This window comes from Pagrus pagrus (genome assembly GCF_965226575.1).
Source record: "Pagrus pagrus genome assembly, chromosome: 7".
Taxonomy (NCBI): Eukaryota; Metazoa; Chordata; class Actinopteri; order Spariformes; family Sparidae; genus Pagrus; species Pagrus pagrus.
Genome location: NC_140191.1, coordinates 4,070,792 through 4,091,546, shown reverse-complemented (window position 1 = coordinate 4,091,546; position 20,755 = coordinate 4,070,792). Strand labels below are relative to the sequence as shown.

The following is a 20,755-nucleotide window of genomic DNA, read 5'->3' as shown; positions in this document are numbered from 1 at the left end:
CCTCTCACTCTGCTGCTGTGCCAAATGTCATCTCCGACATTGTAATGCTCGCCGGCTGTCCTCCGCCAGACGATTCAAATGACCGCTAAAAGCCGGAGGGAAGGAAAAAAGGGCCAAAATGCAAAATTGATGGAAATGACATTAGATTCAGCTCATGCTCCTCACTGTGTAAATTATGCCCCAAAATGGACTCTCTGGCCCGACTGTTCGCTCCAATTTGTTAGGCCATACCTCACGGTGGCTTGTCTTGCCCTTCCCCTCTTCCTTTAATCCAATCAGAGCCACACTGGATGTTATTTATTTGTTTATTTATTTATTTTCGAAGGATGTAACCGATTCTTATCAGGGCCGAAGTGGGGCCTTCTTCCTGGTGAAACGGTGACTAACGTCCAGCCATCGATCCGTCAGTTCGTCTGCGGTGGCGGGTGATGCTTCTGGTGATAGACTGTGTGTGTGTGTGTGTGTGTGTGTGTGTGTGTGTGTTTATATGTATGAGTGCGTGCACTTTGTGTACAGGAGTCAATAGTGCAGATATGGGTGTGTGTTTCAGTCCATAGATTGTGATTGAACATGTACACGTGAACACTAACCAGGCTAAAGGAACATTATTTCTGATCTGATTTAATTCCTGACATTGTTTTATTTTATTTTTAGTGATGAATGAAGATTTTTGATTGTAGATTCAAACATCTACATCAAGTGCCGTAAATGTAGATGCTCATATTCTTCTGTTACGCCCATAAAAGTGTCGGCAAAATGCCTAAAATGTAAAAATCTATAACATTTTGCTGCTTCCATCTAAAGATGCTGTTCCTGCGTTTCAGTTCCAGGTCTATTAGTGTTACAGAACATTGTGATATATGACCAAACTTAATATTTATACAACAAACTGCTCAGTATTTCTGAGTGAGCATTTTTGGCCCAATCCGTCTCATTAAGTCTGTTTTTTCATTTTCTCATTTTTGACAGGATCACAGTCTCTTTCATTTAACCTTTGTATACTTTTTTTTTTTGCATGAAACATCTTCAGTTAAACACGAATAAAGCTCCTGTCATTCTATATTTTTTTTTATTATTGTTATTAAGTATATATGACGTCATCTCGGGAAGAAAACAGATAATTTTCTCAAGATAATGAGTTAAATACCTTGTTTTTGAGACGGAAAAACAAAAGCATTAACAAAAAATTAACTCACGATCTCGAGATAACAGAATAAAATTTAAATTATACGGAGTACTCGATTCTGATTGGCTGCAGGGTGTCAATTAACGTCTGATATACTCCTCAAGTCGTTCAAGTGAAATTGTCTGCTAAATTAAAGCGTGTATTTAAAATGAGTGGCATCGACATCAGTTGGCTGCAGACAGCTCGTTTGTTGGGGACTACTTTCAAGTGCGGATGAATACATATTTGCAAACTGTAGTGAGCGTGAAGTCAGACAGTCGTACGGCATCAGCCTTTGTTAAGAAATCATTGTTATTCCTGTAAATATTAAATATTAACTGTATTAAAGACTCAACAGGCAGAGAGATTTTTCACAACCTGGCAACCCAAAGGTTTTTACATCAGACATCATTAACCATTCATGTTTTCCTGCTCGTATCATCCTGCACTCAGCGTTAATGTAACTCATGACTTCTGTCCTGTGTAAATCATTAATGCTTTGCCTTCAGAGTCAGTGACATCACCTCCATCAGTTCAGGAGAGTCTTGTGGTTGTTGTCGCCTGACGTTCCTTCATCTCTCTCCACACGTCGTCCATTATTTTCACGGCAGACATTTTAAATTGTTTGAGAACACAAAGGTGTTACTGTTGACATTAACGATGGCTCTGTTCTGTTCAGGTGTGAAGGTCACAACAGTGACAGTGAGCCAATACCAGGACCGAAGCAGCTAAATGGAATTCAGCCATCAATATTTTATTATTTACACCGGTGCTCTGGATGTTTGTCGCTGCTTCTGGTGATGGGAGGACTTCTCTTTTGATGCTTTTGAACATGTGATTATATAAACAACTACGGATTATTTTCACAATTAATTGACTGACCACATTTAAGAAGCCGAAACCAGGAGACATGTTGGCTTGAAAAATAACTATAATGTTGAATCAATTCTCAAAATATTTGGCACCTTTTCTTTCGATCTACTCATTAACCGACTTAATGCTGTCGTTTCAGGATGTCTTGGGTTTATAAACATGCTCACGTAGACTCGATGGAAACCTCTTGTTCATTGAGGCTTGTTGTCCTGCAGATTAAATCTATTTGAAAAACGTTGAAATCTGGTGATCTCCTCCTGGATTAGGAGCATTTGTACGAAGGTCAGTGTGCTGTCCTGAACAAAGAGGAACATCTTTTCTCCAGTGTTGAGTTAATAAACATGTCTGGTTGCAAGAAACGGTTCCAAATCTGATCCATCAAAGATTTGAGACTTGTTATTTCAATAATTAAGACAAAATTTAATTACTTTCCAGTAACGTTTCACTTGCTTGTTTGATCCAAATTCTGTCAGACTTTTGCAGGAATAAAAATGGATAGATTTCTTTTTATTAGATGAACATTAGACTAGAAAACAATGAACACAACGAGGAGCTGAGCTTGTGAAAATCTTCAGAAATATGCCGTCCAAGAGGTTCTCTGCAGCTCCAGAAAAGGCTTCTTTATACATTATTATATTATCGTATAATGTTATTATTCAGATTCACGATGCCTCTGATGCCTTCTTTTAAACTGTTTCAGATCAATTTCCCTGCCGACGTTGATAGACCCAAAATATGTGGTGTCGCAGACCCAGTGTGTCGTTCTTGCTGTCTTTTGGCTGAATGTCAAAATCCCTCTGGAATGATTGCAGTGGATTCAGATCACCTGTTGCAGGCTGCAGATGTGGAGACTGACTCCACTCCCAGCCAGTGTGACGAGGCCCAGTTGAGATTTCTTTACTGCCCTCGTTTCTTTCTGCCTGTAACCCACCTTTCTATATTTCTTTTGTTGTTATTTTAACTGAAGCCCCTGATACCCAAGCTCCTCTATACACCTTCAGTTGTTCTCTTTTCATTACATTGGGGACTTTAGAGATGTTAAAAGAAGAAATATGTTTCAGTCTCTTTATCCCCTGAAGAGGCTTTTAAAAAAAATATTTTCCATGTATAAGTGAACACTGGCATTCCCAACAGATACATATATTTCTTGTTGATATTTTAATGTGGTTTGGAGCAGGTTTTTAGTTATTTTACTTAAAGTATATCTCAAATAAGGAACCAGCCAAAACAACTGGGTGCAATGACACAGCTGACCAGTAGGAGGTGCTGTAGGATGCCAACAGAGACAGTTTGTGACATTGAACTTCTTGCCAACTGATTTCTCTTTAAAATTTCATCCCATTAACTTTAAACTAGAAGATCAGGAAGTCTTTGAATGGTCTCAAACGTTCTTGCATGGTAAAATAATAAATAAATTACAGAGCTTTCACTCAGAGATACAAAATAACCTGAATCATTATCTGTTTCAGTTGTGTTTTTAAATGATTTCATGATTTAATTTATTTCTGACAATCTGTGATTCATCGAGAGAGAAAAGTGTACATAATGTCAGTCAGTGAAAAAAAAAGAAAGAAAGAAAGTTTGGGTGGTGATATATATTTCTCAAGGTTTACAAATAACTATTTTTTAAATGCGGCATAGTACATTACACAGTATTTCCAGAGAGCAAAATAAATATATTGCACTTAAAAATCATCAAAACACAATCTCGTTCGGTGTCGTATTCATATCATGGCATACAAAAGAAAAGGTTCTTTAAAAAGAGATTATTTTCAGTGGTGAGTCGGGGCTGTGCAGACGGTTCAAAAGGAAAAGTGTTTTTATATTTACATGGATGGAAATAAACATTCAGGTCATCTGTACACACCTTTCAAACCAGCTCAGGCTGCACGTCAGTGAAGGACAAAGAAAGAAAACAGGTCCAGACTTTTTCACTTTTCCTCAATAAACAGATGAGATCGAATGAACCGGTCGCACATCAGTGATATGCAAGGCGGCAGAACAATTACGTCCATTTTTCACTGCAACAAGATTCAGACGATGTGAAAGTCAAACTGGGACATTTACAGTGTTTGTGTGTAACCAGCTCGCTGTTAAACGTGTGTTTGATTTCTGCCTCCACAGAGCCGAATTCTTCACGTGTCACTCACACCTGAATCAACATGAAGCCTCGTAACTGATGCAGCAAGACACTGCTGAAGTATCTAACCATGAGTTTCTTTGGGTTTTGTCAATTATTGTCCTTTAAAAAGTCTGATTTTCTCTGTGGTGAGATGTCGTTTGCAGTATAATCCAACTTGTTTCAAAATTACGATATTTTATGAAACACAACAGAACTGCGCAGAAAGCAACACTTGAATGTAGGCTGTGACTGATTTGTGTAGATAAATCCAACTGTAGTGGTCGACTAGCTCAGACTAAAGTTTAAATAAAATAGTGAGCGACTAAACAGCCGATATTCATGTTTGGTAAGGAGCTTTTAAATCTATTTCAAGGAATTAGAACTGAAACAATCAGCTAATTCATTGATCAGTGAATCAACAGAAAACTAATCAGCAGGTAATTTGTGAAACAATTAATCATTTCAGTTATTTTTCAAACAAAAATGCCAACAGTTCCCGCTTCTTAAGTATCAGGATTTCATGCTTTTCTTTGCGATATATGACAGTAAACATATTTTGGGAGGTTTTGAGATGATTGAGAAAAAAAACAAGCATTTGAAATTGTCACGTTCAGCTCTTTTATATTATCTTATGTGTTTTTTTACATTTTATAGACAAAGCTATAATCGATGACAATAACTGTTTGTTGGTAGACAAATTATGTAATGGAGACACTGTTTTAAATTAGTTCAAACATGTCTTGGCATTCCTGCTCAGACATGTACAGATAAATCTGCACTAAGGGCCGCAACTAACAGTTTTTGTCATGATAGATTAAGATAGATTCATCATTATCAAATCAGTTTATGAAATGTCAAAAAATAGTGCATAACCCTTGTCTTAATTTCCTGGAGACCAAACTGACGTCTTCAAACTGCTTCTTCTGTCAATCCAACAGTCCAAAATCTGAAGACTCTTCATTTACCGTCATAAATAACAAAAAGAAGCAGCAGTTTCCTCACAATTAAGAAGCTGGAACCAGCTAATGTTAGCCTTAAAAATGAAATGGCTGAAATGATCAATTATCAAAATATCTTTGGAATAACTTTCTTTCAATCGACTCGCTGATTAATTGAAATATTGTGGCAGCTCTCTCTGCAGCTCTCTCTAACTTTAGGACTCAATTACAGACAAAAATACTTAATAAGGCAGAGATCCTGGACTGAAAATGTATCTTCAGTCTGAAATGTTTTCTAAAATAACAGCATTAATTGTCCCTCCAAGTAGCACCGTCTATTTCTTCATATTTTTAAAATAAATTACTGACTTCTCCACCAGTGAGTTGCCACTTTTATGCACCTGCACTGTTACTGAGTCGACTCCAGCAGCTCCCAGCTTCTTCCTCCCTGCATGTTTTAAACGAGACAGCAGAGAGCCATTATTTCCAGGTGTGGACGCCCTGTCGACACGCTCTGATGCAGCCATGAATCAGCTCACTAACACCTGCTAAAGACCGACCGCTAAGAGGCTGCAGTCAACAGACGGTGACTGGGAACACGGTGGAGACAAACGTGAGGCTGCCGTGCGTTTACAATGAAAAATATGAAATGTTTCTCTCCCTCAGACCAGTGGGGACAGACTTATGAGGGTTAGATGTATGTCCAGTGAATAAAAATATGATTTCAACTCAACACATTTTGTCATTAAATCCCTCTAAGTTAAGGCTCGGTCACACCAGAGAGCAACACATGAAATTCATCTACACGTCTTTGCAGGAAAAATGGGCGGCGTTAGAGGCTCTGTGACCTCCGCACACGGCTAGTAATGAACTACTCTGAGATTTGTTGTATTTTGTCTGTCATGGGCAGTTTATTCCCACTGGCAGTGTGTTCTCAGGAATTTAAACCATTTCATTCAAAAAGGAGGAAGGGGGACGCGAGCACGCTAACTATCAGTTATGTAGCTTGTTAGCTAAGTTGCCTAGGATAGGATAAGCGAGTACACCGTTATCTGTAGTCGTGTCTGTACTCAAAACAGGCGGGGTTAAACTGGAAATGGGTGACACTAACTGTAAGTTGTTAATTTAAGCCTGAAATTGATTTTGGTTGATCAACGGTTGCTGTATTTATTTTTTATGACAAAACTGCTTCAGAACTTTTGATGGAGCAGTTTTTTTTTCATGAACTTAATTGAACAACCTCTTACATCTTACTCTGATGATACTCCTACTTGTAAAAATTTAATTATCTGTACCAGATACTCATTTTAGCCAAGAAATCGCTCAACCCTTGTTCTCAGGATTTTGCGCCATTTCATTCACTTCATCAGCTTTTTTGCCAACGGGGCAGTAAGCTCACATAGTTTATACAAAAGATGTATTTGTACTATCACTTCCTGTCTCATAAAGGTCTGTAATACATTGTTTTGGAGCATTTTGCACATAAAGTTAAACACAGGTAATAAAATAGCTTCCTCACACAGCACAGTTTAGACAGTTTGCTGTTGTTCAATGGTTGAATTTGGATGTGAAAGTTCACCAAAGTGTTACCACAGACAAAAATATGAGAATTGACCTCGCCCCGATGAGTAAATCCACAGATTCCTTTGAAATGAACTGATTTCACAGCAACAGCTGGTGTGACCGAACCTTTAAAGTATGCGGAGAGCCTTCACTCCTGTCGCAGGTCAGCTTCCTCGTCCCATATTATTCCATATAAAGTTTACCCAGTGTGTTTGTCTACTGCGGTCAGCATGCGTCCTATGATTTTTTTTTTTTTTTGCACTCTACAATGAGAATTTTCCTATGAGTAAATGTTGCCTTTTTCATCTTTGTACAATTCATTTTTGACATTATTTTCAACACAGCGTGGCGTCTGAACTGTACATATGGCTGGCTTTCTAGAAAACAGGAGATCTGAGGTGGACGCTCCACCGCTCAGACTGAGCCTCGGTGTCCAACATACTGAAGCATCAGATGAGTCCCTCCAGAAAAGGATCGTTTAGGTTGCATTGTTGAAGGATCAGTGAGGTGGAGACCCTGTAGCCAGTAGGGACTGTTCAGCCTTCAGAGGGTCTGCTACCTATTGTTAAAATGAGTTTACGTTGAGGATTTGAGAATCCACTTTCTGTTCTTCAAGGGCCAAGACCAAACATGCTCCTTTTGTCGTCTTGCATCAGGTTTTATAGTTTTTTTTAATGAGGTTGCAAGTGTTTGTAAAATGTCAAGAAAGTGTTTGTAGAGACCACAGGACCTGCTGATGTGTCCTGTTGAGGTGCCTCTGTTCTTCTTTTCTGGATCCTCCGCTTTGCCTCACTCTGCAGGTGAACTATTTACAAAGTCCATGGGGAGAGATACAAACAGGATGAGGAGTGATGAGCCGGAGTGGAGAAACAACTGGTTGATTGAGGATGAGTGTCAGAGCGAGGATCAGCCGCCTCCTCACCAGGACGGAGTCATACAAAGGGCGTCATGACCGTGGAGGAGTGGCGGAGTCCCTGGATGGCGGCGTAGGGCCCCTGCTGGAAGTAGTGGTGGTAGCGGGGCATGTGGAAGGAAGGGAAGGACGGCCCGCTGCCCTGCATGGTTCCAGCAAGAGCGGTGGGCGTCAGCGGCATGCCCAGCCGGCTGTAGGGGGGCAGGGAGCCCTGGATTGGGTGAGGCAGGGAGGCGGTGCCGGTGCCCATGGCCGAGAGGGACTGTGGGTGCTGGAAACCCGAGAAGCCGGAAGTGGTGGTGACCCAGGAGCTCAGGGAGAGGTTGTCTGAGGCGGTGAACGCCGAGCCTGCAGGAGACACGAGGTTGACGTAAACATCTAGAGGAAAGTAGCAGATATTCTTTAATTTTCCGGGTGTTGACAAATCCAAAGACCAAAACAAACTTCATCTTCCTCTGTTGTCCAAAAACACACACGCTGTAGTGTACTTTGAGTCAGCGAACACCGTCCTGCTGCTCGAAATACTCAAGAAAATAGCCAGCTGTGTCTTTTTAAAAACCAAATATATTTGAAGCCTGGAGTTAAAAAAATATCTCTCCAATAGGAACTGCTAGTCAGAAAGCATTCATTGGATTCTTTGACAGTAACAAAAACACAAAATAACACCACACTTATCCTACGTTAAGATCTTATTTTGGTTGTTTAGACTGTGCAGGTGTAACAGCCGCTCACCTCTGGCGTGTGCCGAGTGTCCGTCCTCGCTCAGGTTCTCCTCGTCTCCGGCGTAGGTTCGGATCGGCGACCGGGCGTACGAGTGCTTGTGGATCAGATTCTCAACACTTTCCCTGCAGCAAAAGCCGAAGAGAGAGACCCAACATAAATCTCTTTGTTTCCATTTTAGATATTCATTTTGTAGAGTTGTATCCCAATATAAAAACCTGTGTGTTTTTTGATCAGTTACATTTTGAAAAATGTTAAAATGATTAAGAATTCCAGATGAATTTAATCTTTTATATACTGAATAAATGCATCTATATTATTTTTGCCATGCTCAATTTAAATCTGTGAAACTTATAAAAACAGTAAAAACAAAATCACAAATAAAATAAACTTTTCCCCTGAGGTCGCTTATTTTAGTAGCTGTTGCCACAACTTGTGATCCTCTCTTTGTTTAGATAAATCTAAACACATTTATCCATCATTTTAAACACATTTTCATTATTTATAGTTTCAAAAATGTGTTTTGAATATTTAAATCAAACTTTAAATAACAATAATTCAACCACTATCACTATTTAACATTTACAAATACTAATAATAATATTAAAACATTAAATATTTCAATATTTAACAATATATTGTTTTAAACACAGTTGTTGGCTTGAGCTTTTAAAGTTTACCCACCGTATCTCGGGGTACATATTTACTTTGCATTCATGTAGTATTTTTGTTTAAATAAAAAAGTGTGTGTGTTAACTGTGTGTGTATTTATCCTCATGTTTGTGTAGACTTTGCATGTAGATTTTGGCCTGTGTGTTTTTGTGTGTGTATGTTCACTATCCCACAAAGTGCATTAGCTCATTCGAGTCTTGTCAGATCACACTTCTCAAACACAGTGACACAAATTGTTGGGGGGAGTAGTGAGCGTGTGTGTGTGTGGGTGTGTGTGTGTGTGTGTGGGTGTGTGTGGGTGGACAGGCAAGTGGTCTGCATCATGAGAGCCATGCGTCCACATTAGCAGCCCCCCCTCCGCAGCCCCCGCCCCTCCAATTAGGTTAGGAAAGTGCAATATCTGTCAGCAGAGGAGTACAAATGTGTGTGTTTTTATCAGCGTCGGGCCCCTCCGGCACTGAGGCCACAGCGAACTCCCACAATGCAAGGCAGGGCAAGAGGGATACGAAGAGGGGGGGCGGGACATGCTGGCTTCAATCAGTCACTGCAGCCAATTGAATTACAGTGTGTTTTAGTGCAGTGGCCGACTCCAGACTAATGTGATTTCTGCAGCTCCCCGAAGATCAATTGATCAGGTCTAATTCACAGCCCTCAAAAAGAGAGAGACAGAGGAGGAGGAGGAGGAGGAGGAGGAGGGTGTCTGGCTGTGATTCGACCGTCTCTGGTTTGGGATGTTTGAGGGAAATGGGCAGATGGTTTGATTTGGGCTGAAGTGCCGGAATCAGGAATTACGAGAAGTGTGTGTTTTGGCAGCGTCCATATAAATCGTTTGGATGGTTGGGGTTACTGTAAATGAGTGTGTGTGTGTGTGTGTGTGTGTGTGTGTGTGTGTGTGTGTGTGTGTGTGTGTGTGTGTGTGTGTGTGTGATGCATAAGCCTCTTGCACAATATGGTACTCTACATAAACAGTGAGCATATAATGTTATACAGGATAAACTGTAGTGAACAAGAACAGAAACAAAGAAACAAAGACTGAAATGACAGGAAGGAAGGAAGGAAATTGGAGAATGAAGGTTAAATGAAAAGTCAGACAAATGAAAGGAATAAAGAGAAGTGAAAGATAAGAAGGAGAGAGTGAAAGAAAAAGTGAAAGGACTGAAAGACAGGGATGACTGGATTAAAGACAGGTAAACAGGTGAGGGAGGAGAAGAAGGACCGGCTAAAATGACAAGAAAGGAACGACAGAAGGAAAGAAAGAATAGTAGAGAAATAGAAGATGATAAAAAGAAAACAAATGCAATATATAATGAAGGAAAGAAAAATAAAGAGATAATGACAAGTAAAGAAAAGACAACAAAGAAAGAAAAACACTGATGGCAAAAAATGACAAGAGACAAATTAAATAAAAAGGAAAACACCAGGGAAGATGTGAGCGGAGAAAAGATGAAAACAGAAAAGAATCAACAGGAGAGTTGGAAAGGAAGGAATTAAAGGAAAAAGGAAACACAACAATGCAAGAAATTATGACGCAGAGGGAAATAAAGAAGGAACGACAAAGAAGAAAAGACGCAAGACGGCAGAAAGATAAAAGAAGGAATAAAAGAAGAAAAAATGGAAAAGACTGAACGACAGCAGAAAGAGTAATCATAGAACGGAAAAAGCAAGACATAGAAAGATAAGAGGGAAGGAGTAACACAACAAGGTAAGAATAGAAGACAAGAATGGAGTGATCTTGCAACAAGGAAGGAAATACAGGGTGAAAGAAAAGGACAAGAAAGACAATTAACACAAAAAGGAATTAAATGAAAGAAAGACAAGAAGGCAAGTAAGGAAAGAACGAACCGGGAAGACTAGAAAGAAAGAAAGAATGAGAGAAAAGGAAGAAAAGAATTAAAGATAAGGAACAAGGTCAGAAGCAAGGACAAGAAGGAAAGGCAGAATAAGAAAGGAAAAGGGAAAACACAAACAAAGAAGGACGGAAAGAAGATGGTGACAGAGAGAAGAAAAGAAATACAAATGTAAAGACTGTAAAGAACAAAGGAACAGAAAGAAAGAAAGAAAGAAAGAAAGAAGAGAGAATTCAGATGACGAAGCTTCTTATATGAGATTATCTGTTGAATGCTGACACAGAGAAACAAACTGTATTTGCTAATGAGCAGCAGGATATCTGTAACACACACACACACACACACACACACACACACACACACACACACACACAAACAAACACGTACGCACACACACACACACACACACACTCCCTCCTCGTGTTATCGACGATAAACAAACAGTGCAGGACCCAGAATCCCCTGTACCTCTCCATGTCTGTGAGCCGTGACGAGTCCCTGAAACCTTTGGCGAACGGGTTGCTGTCGATCTTCAGTTTGGTGATCTGTAGAGAAAAAACAAAAGCAGAGTGAGGGAGAGTCAGGAGTGTCAACGTTTCACTCATATTTCCATCTGATTGTGTCTTTTCTCCCTCGTCCAGTCGGTCTGTCTCAACGTGCTGCTTCCTGCAGCTTTGCTCTCTCCTCACACAACAGAGCTCAGGCTTTAAAGCTTTTCATATTTATTAGTGCAGATGTCTTTTTGGTCCTGATCTGATCCGAGTCCTTTAATATCAGGTTTCTGCTGATACCAATCCGATCTCGTACTTATATTTACCTAATATTTGACAGACGTCTTTCTCTGTCCAGGTGGTCGATAGGTGGAACTGCTTTTCCACAGAACTTGATTGTTTTCAACTCAAGCTGAAACCGCCTTAGAGAGGGATCAGTCATGAATGATCTGGTTCCCGTCACTGAGTTTGATGATGATTATATTGTATCACTGATTGTATTTGTGCTGTTGGGTATTCTGTTCAGTATCAAACATAATGTCATGATTATTAGCTGTTCTGGAGCTTTCACAACATATCACCCAATCTTCCTCAAGTCAAGAAGTAATTTTTATTTTCAACGTTTAAGCCCGTGGGGACAAGACGTCCTCAAAGTGCTTCTTATTCATGTCAGCTGGGCAAACTCCATTTGCAGATGAAGATGATACAATCAGAAGCTCCAGGACAGCCACTAAAACGGGGTTTCAGGCTATTCTATTGTTTTAAAACTTCCTGGAACAGCAGAGTTTGGCAGTTAATCCAAAGAAGACAAAGAAGAGACACGTGGCCTCTAATGCTCGTTGGTCAGCGTCAGCCATCACTCACTCACCAGCTGGTTCTGATAAGCAGTGACGGCAGTGAAGACGGTCTCGACGAAGACAAAGGTGCGGAACTCCTCAGACTTGAGGTTGAGCAGCGAGGCGGTGTGGTCCTTCTTCTTGATGATGTGGACCCGTGGCTGGTACTTGTGCATGGAGTTGAGGATGATCTGCGGAGCCAGCATCAATAACAAACAATGATACAGGTAAATCTACAGGTTCAACTGTCAGAATGAAATGACACACAGTCTAACCAGCGTAAATACATCATGCTCAGGTCTGGTCTGTTTGAATAAGCTTCATGGCTGCAAATTCAAGATGGTAGAAAAAGGTGACGAACCAAAGTTCATCCTGTGCATGTTTTACAAAGTGAGTTTCACATCATGTATGAAAATGATTAAAATAAAGTGAACTGTGGTGTATTTTTGCATTTATAAGTTTTATTTCAAACTTCAACCTCATAGCCTCTCAGTCAAAAGTCCTTGAAGTGCTCCAAAAATAATGGTCACTCATCATTATCATCGTGTGATCTGATCGAAAGCTCCAGAACAGCTACTAAATGGACCTTGGGTTGAGATTGTTTTCTTAATTTGCTAAAAAAAAACTTTTAAGAAGTTGCTCCAGGATCATTTTACTCCTGATGTGTTTAAATCAGCAACAAACAAAGAAGCATCATCAAATGAAAAATAACCAAATGTTTGTATAAGTTTTGAAATATTTGTTTGAAATAAGAAATGAGAGACCTCTGACACTGAGCATGGCATCTCACAGTTCAAACTCAGTGTTTGGTCTTTGCTCCAGACTCTGTGCAGCTTTGCATATATTTTGAAATTAAAATATCCAAACAAATATCCAACATATCCAACCGACTCACCGCCCTGACTGAAAGGGAAGGTCAGGACAACAAAGACGGAGGAAAAAAAAGGAGAGATGAATAAAAAATAAACTGACAGAGAGACAAGAATGATGTGCAGAGAGACAAATAGTTAAACGGCAGAAGAATAAAAAGACAGAGAGACAAGTGTGAACAGATAATGTTGTCAACACTGCAGCAGCTCCAGGTGAGAGGTATCCTCTATAATCGTCTGGCTGCAACCCAGGAAACATTTTAATATCTTTCTCAACCACTGACTCAGGACGCTTAATATCAAATCAAATATCAGCTGTGATGTGTGTACTGGTTGTGTTTTTTACTGCAGAATAATAGGTGCAAAAGGATGCAGTCTTTACAGGTATATAAGCTGAATTAAACTCATGTTTGATACAGAAGGATACACCATGTATGTTACTGTTTTGTTTTTCTACGTTCTGTTTTTGTTATGAAAATAAAAATAATGATTTTTAATTAAGGAAAATGTCTCTTTTATCTGTATTTCAAAATTCAATCTCACAGCTTGTTTTTTTCTGAATGGTAAATATATTATAGGATATTTTGGGTGTCTGTTTTAAAATGTGCAGCTATACAGTAAAAATGTATTTCATTTATGTTATTATTATTACTTTTCACTTATTATTATTATGAATGATTTTTCCTTAATTTCAAAACAACTATGGCTGCAATTATTAAGTGCCATTGTCCTCCTTGGTCTTATTGTTATTATTATCATTATTACTTTTATCACTTTATCTTTATATTGATCTATTTTTGTCTCTGTCACTGTTCTTCTTTCCCCTCCGCCTATGACTCTTAAGCTGTTGTAACACCTGAATTTCCCCACTGAGGAATTAATAAAGTCTTTACTTATCTTATAATAGTGAATTTAGGCCATTGCTATTATGTTCATTTAGTGAGAAAAAAGCTATCTTTCTCTTTTAAATACAGTTGGTCAAGACCTTGTGACCATAAACTCTACTATTATTATTATTATTATTATCATTATTATTGCTATTAATACTCTATTATTATAAGATATACATAGAGAAAATAAAATAATATAAATCAGATGAATAAAAACAATATGCCTATAAAGAAATTTTGGTTTTATGTACTCATAGGCTAATTTGTAAATATTATCAGGAGGCTATTTTTGGAGAGTGTAACACACACACACACACACACACACACACACACACACACACACACACACACACACCCTTCAGGATAATAATTACCCTGTTTCCCAGGCTGTGTCTTCGCCTACTGTTGGGTTATTAATGGATAAACGTTAGTAAATGTTTTTTTAGGGTTGTGAAATGTTTGTCAGTCCCCTGCTTGTGCTTGCATGAAGCCTCCAGTGAAAAGAGGATTAAAAGAGCAATTTGCTCTCGTCAGGTGAGTCATTTGATTGTCACACCGGCCTTTAAACCTGACAGAGAGCAGAGCTTATTCATGGGAACTATATGATCCAGGAGCCAGAAATGTACAAGAAAAAAATATATTTATATACAGCTTTACTGTATATGACTATTTAAAAATGTTAGCAGGTTAAAGCTATATGTATTTCTGGGATATACAAAGATAAACTACTTTTATGTAACTTATGAGGGAAAGATGAATAAACTGAGTCTGTTTTTTGAGGCTAACTGAAATGTTGCTAGCTTAACTGTAACATTGAGTTAGCTTATTTTCCCGTTTTTAAACATGACTCATAACTCGTGTTAACAAATGACGTGTCTTCTCTTTTTTATTTTGTCGAGTTAAAAGAGGAATAAAGTTGGTAACAAGTGCTCACATGTCCGTGTTGGTCCAGCTCGTTGTTTGTCAGCTTGACTTTCTCGAAGGAAACCATTTGCTTCATGAGCTGCTCTCCGGTGAACGGGGAGTCCGGGTGGACGTACAGCCTGCGGGAGGAAGAGACGAAGAAGAAGAACGGTCATATCCTCGGCTCTGATTGGCTGAGAGACGCTAGAAGAGAACGCTCGATAGCCAATCAACGCTCTGCTGCGGGGAAAAATTACATGTCGCTTAGCAACCGCGCTCTATCTTCCCGCTGTATAACGGGTGAATATTGAGGAGGGAAAACTGTTAATTTACGTGTTTTTAAAGGTTTTTAGGAGGTATTTTAACTCCGAGGAGCAAAACAAGAACAGGAAAAAATCGAGAGAGATGTTTTTTGAAATTAAATCATTTTTCAACCCAAAAAAATCGTACGTATATACATTATTTTGGCTTTATTCATCTGTGCGGAAACATAATTTGATCTACATATTCATGTGCTCCACGTTTTAGCAAGAAGTTTGTACCATTTTTTATGTTAATTATTGAAGGCCTGAACCAGGATTTTCGAAATACAGAGGTCACAAGTCCTTTCATGGGGCACTGTGTAATTTTTAAGAAGTTTATACTCAAATAGGCTACTCATTTACAATATTAATGAGGAAATACAATAAATATTTATTGTTTCCATAACTGAATAAACAAGCTGTTCTGAGAGGAAAATATAAACAAAGTAAAACAGTGTGGAATTGCGTCGTCCTTCAAGGTCAGGTTGTTTATTCAGTCATGAAAACGAAGAAAGTTTGTTTATTTAGTTTGTTTAGGAATTAATAAATGAGTCAATGAAGATCTTTCTCTTCTGATTGAAGTGTCTTCCCCAAAACTACAGAGTGCACCTTTAATATAACCCCAACACAGGAGTCTCCACATCATTTTGGTGGAGACATTGTTCATTTATTTGGTCAAATTCTGATGTATTGAGTCTAAATATCTCCCTAAAACCCTCAAATTCTCAGGGAAAAAAGGACACGACCCCATTGTCATCACGCAAAAAAAAGAAAGAAAGAAAAGAAACTGCTTCAGCTGCTCTTTTCTCAAATTGACATCTTTATAACATCCATCAGCTGGATGAATGTTCCCAGATGCTTCCTGCTAAAGATTCAATTATTTCATCGGTCTCAATTAAGGTGGTGGCCTCGTGAGGCTCTTTGGTCTCCACCATGTTGTTGATGACGTTTATTTAAAATAAAAAAAAAAATAAAAAATGTCCCGACAGTTACTGATGTGAAGGTGAGACTGGTTCGTGTGTCAGCGCTGCACGTTATTAACACAAACACCTGGAGCCAGGTAATCCACCTGCTGAATGGATGTCTGACAGGTAATATAAACAAAATACAGGCGTGTACAGTCAGGTTCTTCATACACAGCCTCCATACCTACATTAATAACATCATAAGTGTATGTCAGATATAATTCACTCAAAATATTAATCTTCATATAAACGTTTGCATGTTTAAAGCCAGATTTTAATAGTTAAATGAAAGTTAGATGGCACAAATAAATAAATAAATAGCCTGTATGGGTCTGTACCTGGCGGGCAGAGGAGGGTCGGCCTTGCCGGCCACCAGCCAGGAGGAGCGGTGGTAGGCGTACCGGTACCGTTTATTATCCACCGGGACGATGTCCATCAGCACGATGTACTTGGAGTCCTGGTCCACTCCGGAGAAAGAGACGCGGATGGTGGGAAACATCCTCCTGATACAGAACAGAAAGGTTACATTTATTCTTATAACAGCTGTTGATGACGTCATATTATATGGGGCTTATAATAAGAATTAGGCTGTAATAAAAATATAATAAAAGACGTGTTGTTGTTGTTGTTTTTTATGGCAGCATCGAGTTTATTTACCATTTACATTTGTATTTTAATTTTCTAATAAGAATGTATTTATTATTATTTATAAAAGAAGTTATTTGGTTCCAATAATGTGGTGGAAACACTGAAAAACACCCTTTTTATCCGATTTGTGTTAAACAACATGCATCATTTAAATACATGTTTCTGTATGTTTTAAAAAATAAATTGTCAACTCTTTTTCACATGTTCACACTCACTTATTTCATTATTTGCATTTTATTTCCTGGTTTCATTTCGTTATTTTTAAAGCTGGTGTCACTTATTCTTATATGTTTGATTCTGTTGCTTTAAAGTTAGTCATAAATTACTTTACTGTATTTCTAAACTCTGAAAATGCGCATCATGTGTTTTTTATTTTTAATTTATAAAGATTGCAAACCCCCTCCATGCTGCTCAGTGTGTGACCTCGTTGTCCTCGTGCAGCTGCACTCCGTCTCGATATTTAGGCCAACATGTGCAGAAATGTATAAAATCACAATACCCTGAATGTTTCAACTTGTATGGATACATATTAGTTTTATACTTCAGCAAATATGGATAATTATCTTAAATTATGTATTTATTTTATGTGCACATGAAGCCACTGTGGTGTCGGCGTATGTGGCTTTACATGGACATAACTTATATTTTTCTGTTTTCAAAGGGCTGTAGTCAATAAAACATCATGATACATCAGGTGAGTCTGCAGGTTTCTCAGAGGAAAACTCCCAGAGAGCTGCAGAGCATCTGAATTCTTCATTTTTATAATTATAGGATATTTTTAAGGCTCAACACAAAACAACAGGACAATAAATGTTCTCCTTTAACGAAAAAACACCGTTATAACATACATTTGTGCCTTTTATAGTAACAGAAATTAATTTATAAATGAAATGATTATTATTATTATTGTTGTTTTTATTATTTTTACGACTGTTAATAACAAAAAAATAAAAACAAAACAAGATAATTAAAATAAAAGACAGTGGACGCTTCACCTTCCAGACTTGGTGATGATCATCTCGGTGCCGAGCTCGTGAAACTTGTCCCACAGCTCTTTGGTCTCCAGGCTGCACGAGATCTTCGCCATCTCCTCGCTAGGGATGCCGGGATTGGTGGGGATGAGCGGCTCCGTGCACACCGCCGGCGCGCTCCCGCTGAAGTCCCCGTGTCCGTCCAGGGAGGACAGGTCGGCCAGAGACTGCTGGCTGCACGAGGACTTCTCCACGAATTGTTCTTTTATTTACACAAACAGAGAAACAAACAAACAAACAAACAAACAGACAGACAGAAGAGAGAGGAGGGTTTATTCTGTCTTTGTCATCATCAGTTTAATATTTTCTTTATTATTGACATTATTATTACTAGATATTATGACTAGAGGAAAATAAAAGGAAAGAACATTTTATCTATATTTTAATGAATCTATGAGACGTGGACTCCTTTTTATAATTTCACTCAAATTATAAAAATAAAAACAAAATAAACTGATGAAAGATTAATTTTCTTTTTCTTTTATGCATCTGTATATAACGTGGTTGCCTAGTTTATTCAAAGGTTTATATTTTTTCTCATATAATGTTTGACGAATCCAAACTATAAATAAAAACTTTATTGATAAAACAAACAGGCTACAAACTAACTATATTTTGCACAATAATCCCTCATCATGGATTATTATTAATGTGACTGTGTTGCTTCAAATGACAAATTATTTCATATAAGACATAAAATATAACACTCTGATCCAAAATCCAGTGAAGTGAAATCATCTGTTACCATTTATCTTATGTGAAATGTAATAAAACTAATATAATGAGTCACATAAATCACATTTCTCTCACTTCTTGTTTTAAATCATAATTAATAATTGAAAAAATAGTTAAAAGTCAAGTTTTAAATATAATTGCAAAATTATGAGGATGTTTCTGTCGCCTATATTACAATTTTATATACATGTAAATATTACAAAGAATTAATCTTTCGCTTTTTACATCCAGTTCATCCTAATTTATGTATTTTCCTATTTTTGTTTTCTCAGCTCGGATCTATTCTCCGTTAAATCCTTCATTTTCTCTATGGACTTCTGCGTAAAAACACAACTTTAACAGCTGTAATTTTCACGCATGAACTCACCTGATTTAAACTCGTAATAAGTTTTTTTCTATTATAACTCCCCTTCCTCCATCTCTTACCGAGAGGCTTGATGGTGTTCTCCTCCGCCTCCTTCTCCTTGCTGGGCTTCCCGCTGGACATCAGGGCGGCTATGGAGAAAGCGTTCGCCCGGGATGAGAGCTGCGGTTTCGGGGAGGACGTGTACTCCATGTCGGTGCAAAGGCTCGGACACGAAAATATTCCCCTTTAAATAAGAAAAAAAGAAGAAGAAAAAAATCCTCCAGAAAGACTCAACTCCGCCTGTTTTCAGCTCCCAGCGGAGGAAAAGGAAAAAAGGCGCAGGGACAAATACGCACAGATTGTCCTGGATTTCGCTCTTTACGCGCAACTCTGCTCGCTCGGACGGATAAATTCTCGCCTCTTTGGTTACACTTGCCGACTTGCTCGTCTCGTCGGATGCATGTTGAAGGACCGACTCCACTGACTTGTCCTGCGGTGTCAGATCTGAGGCCGGCTGCTGTTTGGGAAGCTTCAGTCCGATTCACCCTCCCCTTATAATTCCAGCCTGCCCTCCAATCACTGCCTCTGCCTCCACGTCACACTCCCACTGTCCCACAGCAGCTCTGATACCGAGCAGCCAATTACAAAAGCTGGAGCTGTCAGTGGGGGGGGGGGGCGGCTTTTTCAGGCCAGAGACCCCGGAGAGAGCGTGTGGTTACAGAGGAGGAATATGGGAGACTTCTCTGGTGGTGATGACAGTGGGGAAATGACTAACACATGGTCAGGAAAACGCGATTCTTTGCTCTCATTGCACAAAATTAAAGAAGAGAAATAAAAAAGTGAAATTCGGTTTATGTTTGTTGGACCCCTGGAGGGCCCACAGACCACATGTTGGGGACTCGCAAACCCAGAATGTCAACAGTGGAGAGGTTTGCCCAAGATGGTGCTGTTTGATAATTAATGGCAGCAGGAAGGTGATGACACACTCATATTCACACACATTTTGATTTTGTAACGATTCAATATCACAAAACCACAAATTCCCTCCTGTCAGTGTCATCAGAGCATGTGGGAGAAACTCAGAGCTGCTTAAAATGAGTTTTTTTTTTTGTTTTTAGTTCAAATATATAAAGAAAATAACACAAGTAACAGTATAAACATTCTTTTTTCTGAAATAATTAGCATGTCGGTGATGCTTATATTATTTTATTGTTTATAACACGGTGTTATGGCTGTAAAGGTATCAGATTATTATTTTAATTTCAACTGTAATGCACCTACATTATAAGATATATACTATAAATAACAGTGAGAGGGCTGCTCATGTGGCCACCATAAGGTTTGATTTGTCTCAGATGTTTCTAATGAAAAGATACAAATTAATTAAAAAACATTTACAGAAAATATGAATTGCTGTGTATGTTTCTTTACTTATGGTGTGGGGAAAATGCTCTTTAAATATGTAGGATCCCTAGTTATTAAAATTATTATTATTATTATTATTATTTGAATCGAACAGGGCGGGCATAGTGACACTTTTTCAGGAAGTCAGTCGAAGATTATTCTGGCAAAACATTTCATCTCGTAAGTCACAAACAAAGGAGACAAAACAAATTAGATCAGACTTTGAAAACAGATTAGCAGATTGTTTTTTTCCTCACTTGCCTCTCTGGGTTTTCCTTTTGCATCTTAATGCTTTCAGCCTGAGGTCCACCATTAAGTTTTTAGTCGTGGCCCTCCAACGGGAAAACCAGATAAAGTTTATCCACGACCACTCACATCCAACTTTCAGACTTTTACAGTCGTGCAGTAAGAAGAGAGGCAGTTTGCATCAGTGAGGACCCTTCACACGACCTTCAGCAGCACCTCTGGCCAAAAGGAGAACTTACAACAACTCTTTTATTCTCACTGCAATATGCATTTTCG

The 20,755-nt window shown here is 38.6% G+C and overlaps 1 protein-coding gene across 2 annotated transcripts; it reads right to left on the bottom strand.

Moving 5' to 3' along the window:
• Positions 1–6,859: 6,859 nt before the first annotated feature.
• Positions 6,860–19,314, bottom strand: tbx20 (T-box transcription factor 20). 2 transcript variants are annotated; one of them, XM_084358714.1, is made up of 8 exons: positions 18,910–19,314; positions 17,713–17,950; positions 16,408–16,572; positions 14,834–14,942; positions 12,173–12,331; positions 11,282–11,358; positions 8,307–8,419; positions 6,860–7,952 (listed from the first exon to the last, which is right to left on the bottom strand). In XM_084358714.1, the coding sequence occupies exons 1-8, from the start codon at positions 19,037–19,039 to the stop codon at positions 7,594–7,596; spliced, it is 1,350 nt and encodes a 449-aa protein (XP_084214840.1). In that variant the 5' UTR covers positions 19,040–19,314; the 3' UTR covers positions 6,860–7,593. The 2 variants fall into 2 exon arrangements, with proteins under 2 accessions (XP_084214840.1, XP_084214841.1); XM_084358715.1 differs by having other exon boundaries at positions 6,860–7,922.
• Between the last annotated feature and the right edge of the window lie 1,441 nt (positions 19,315–20,755).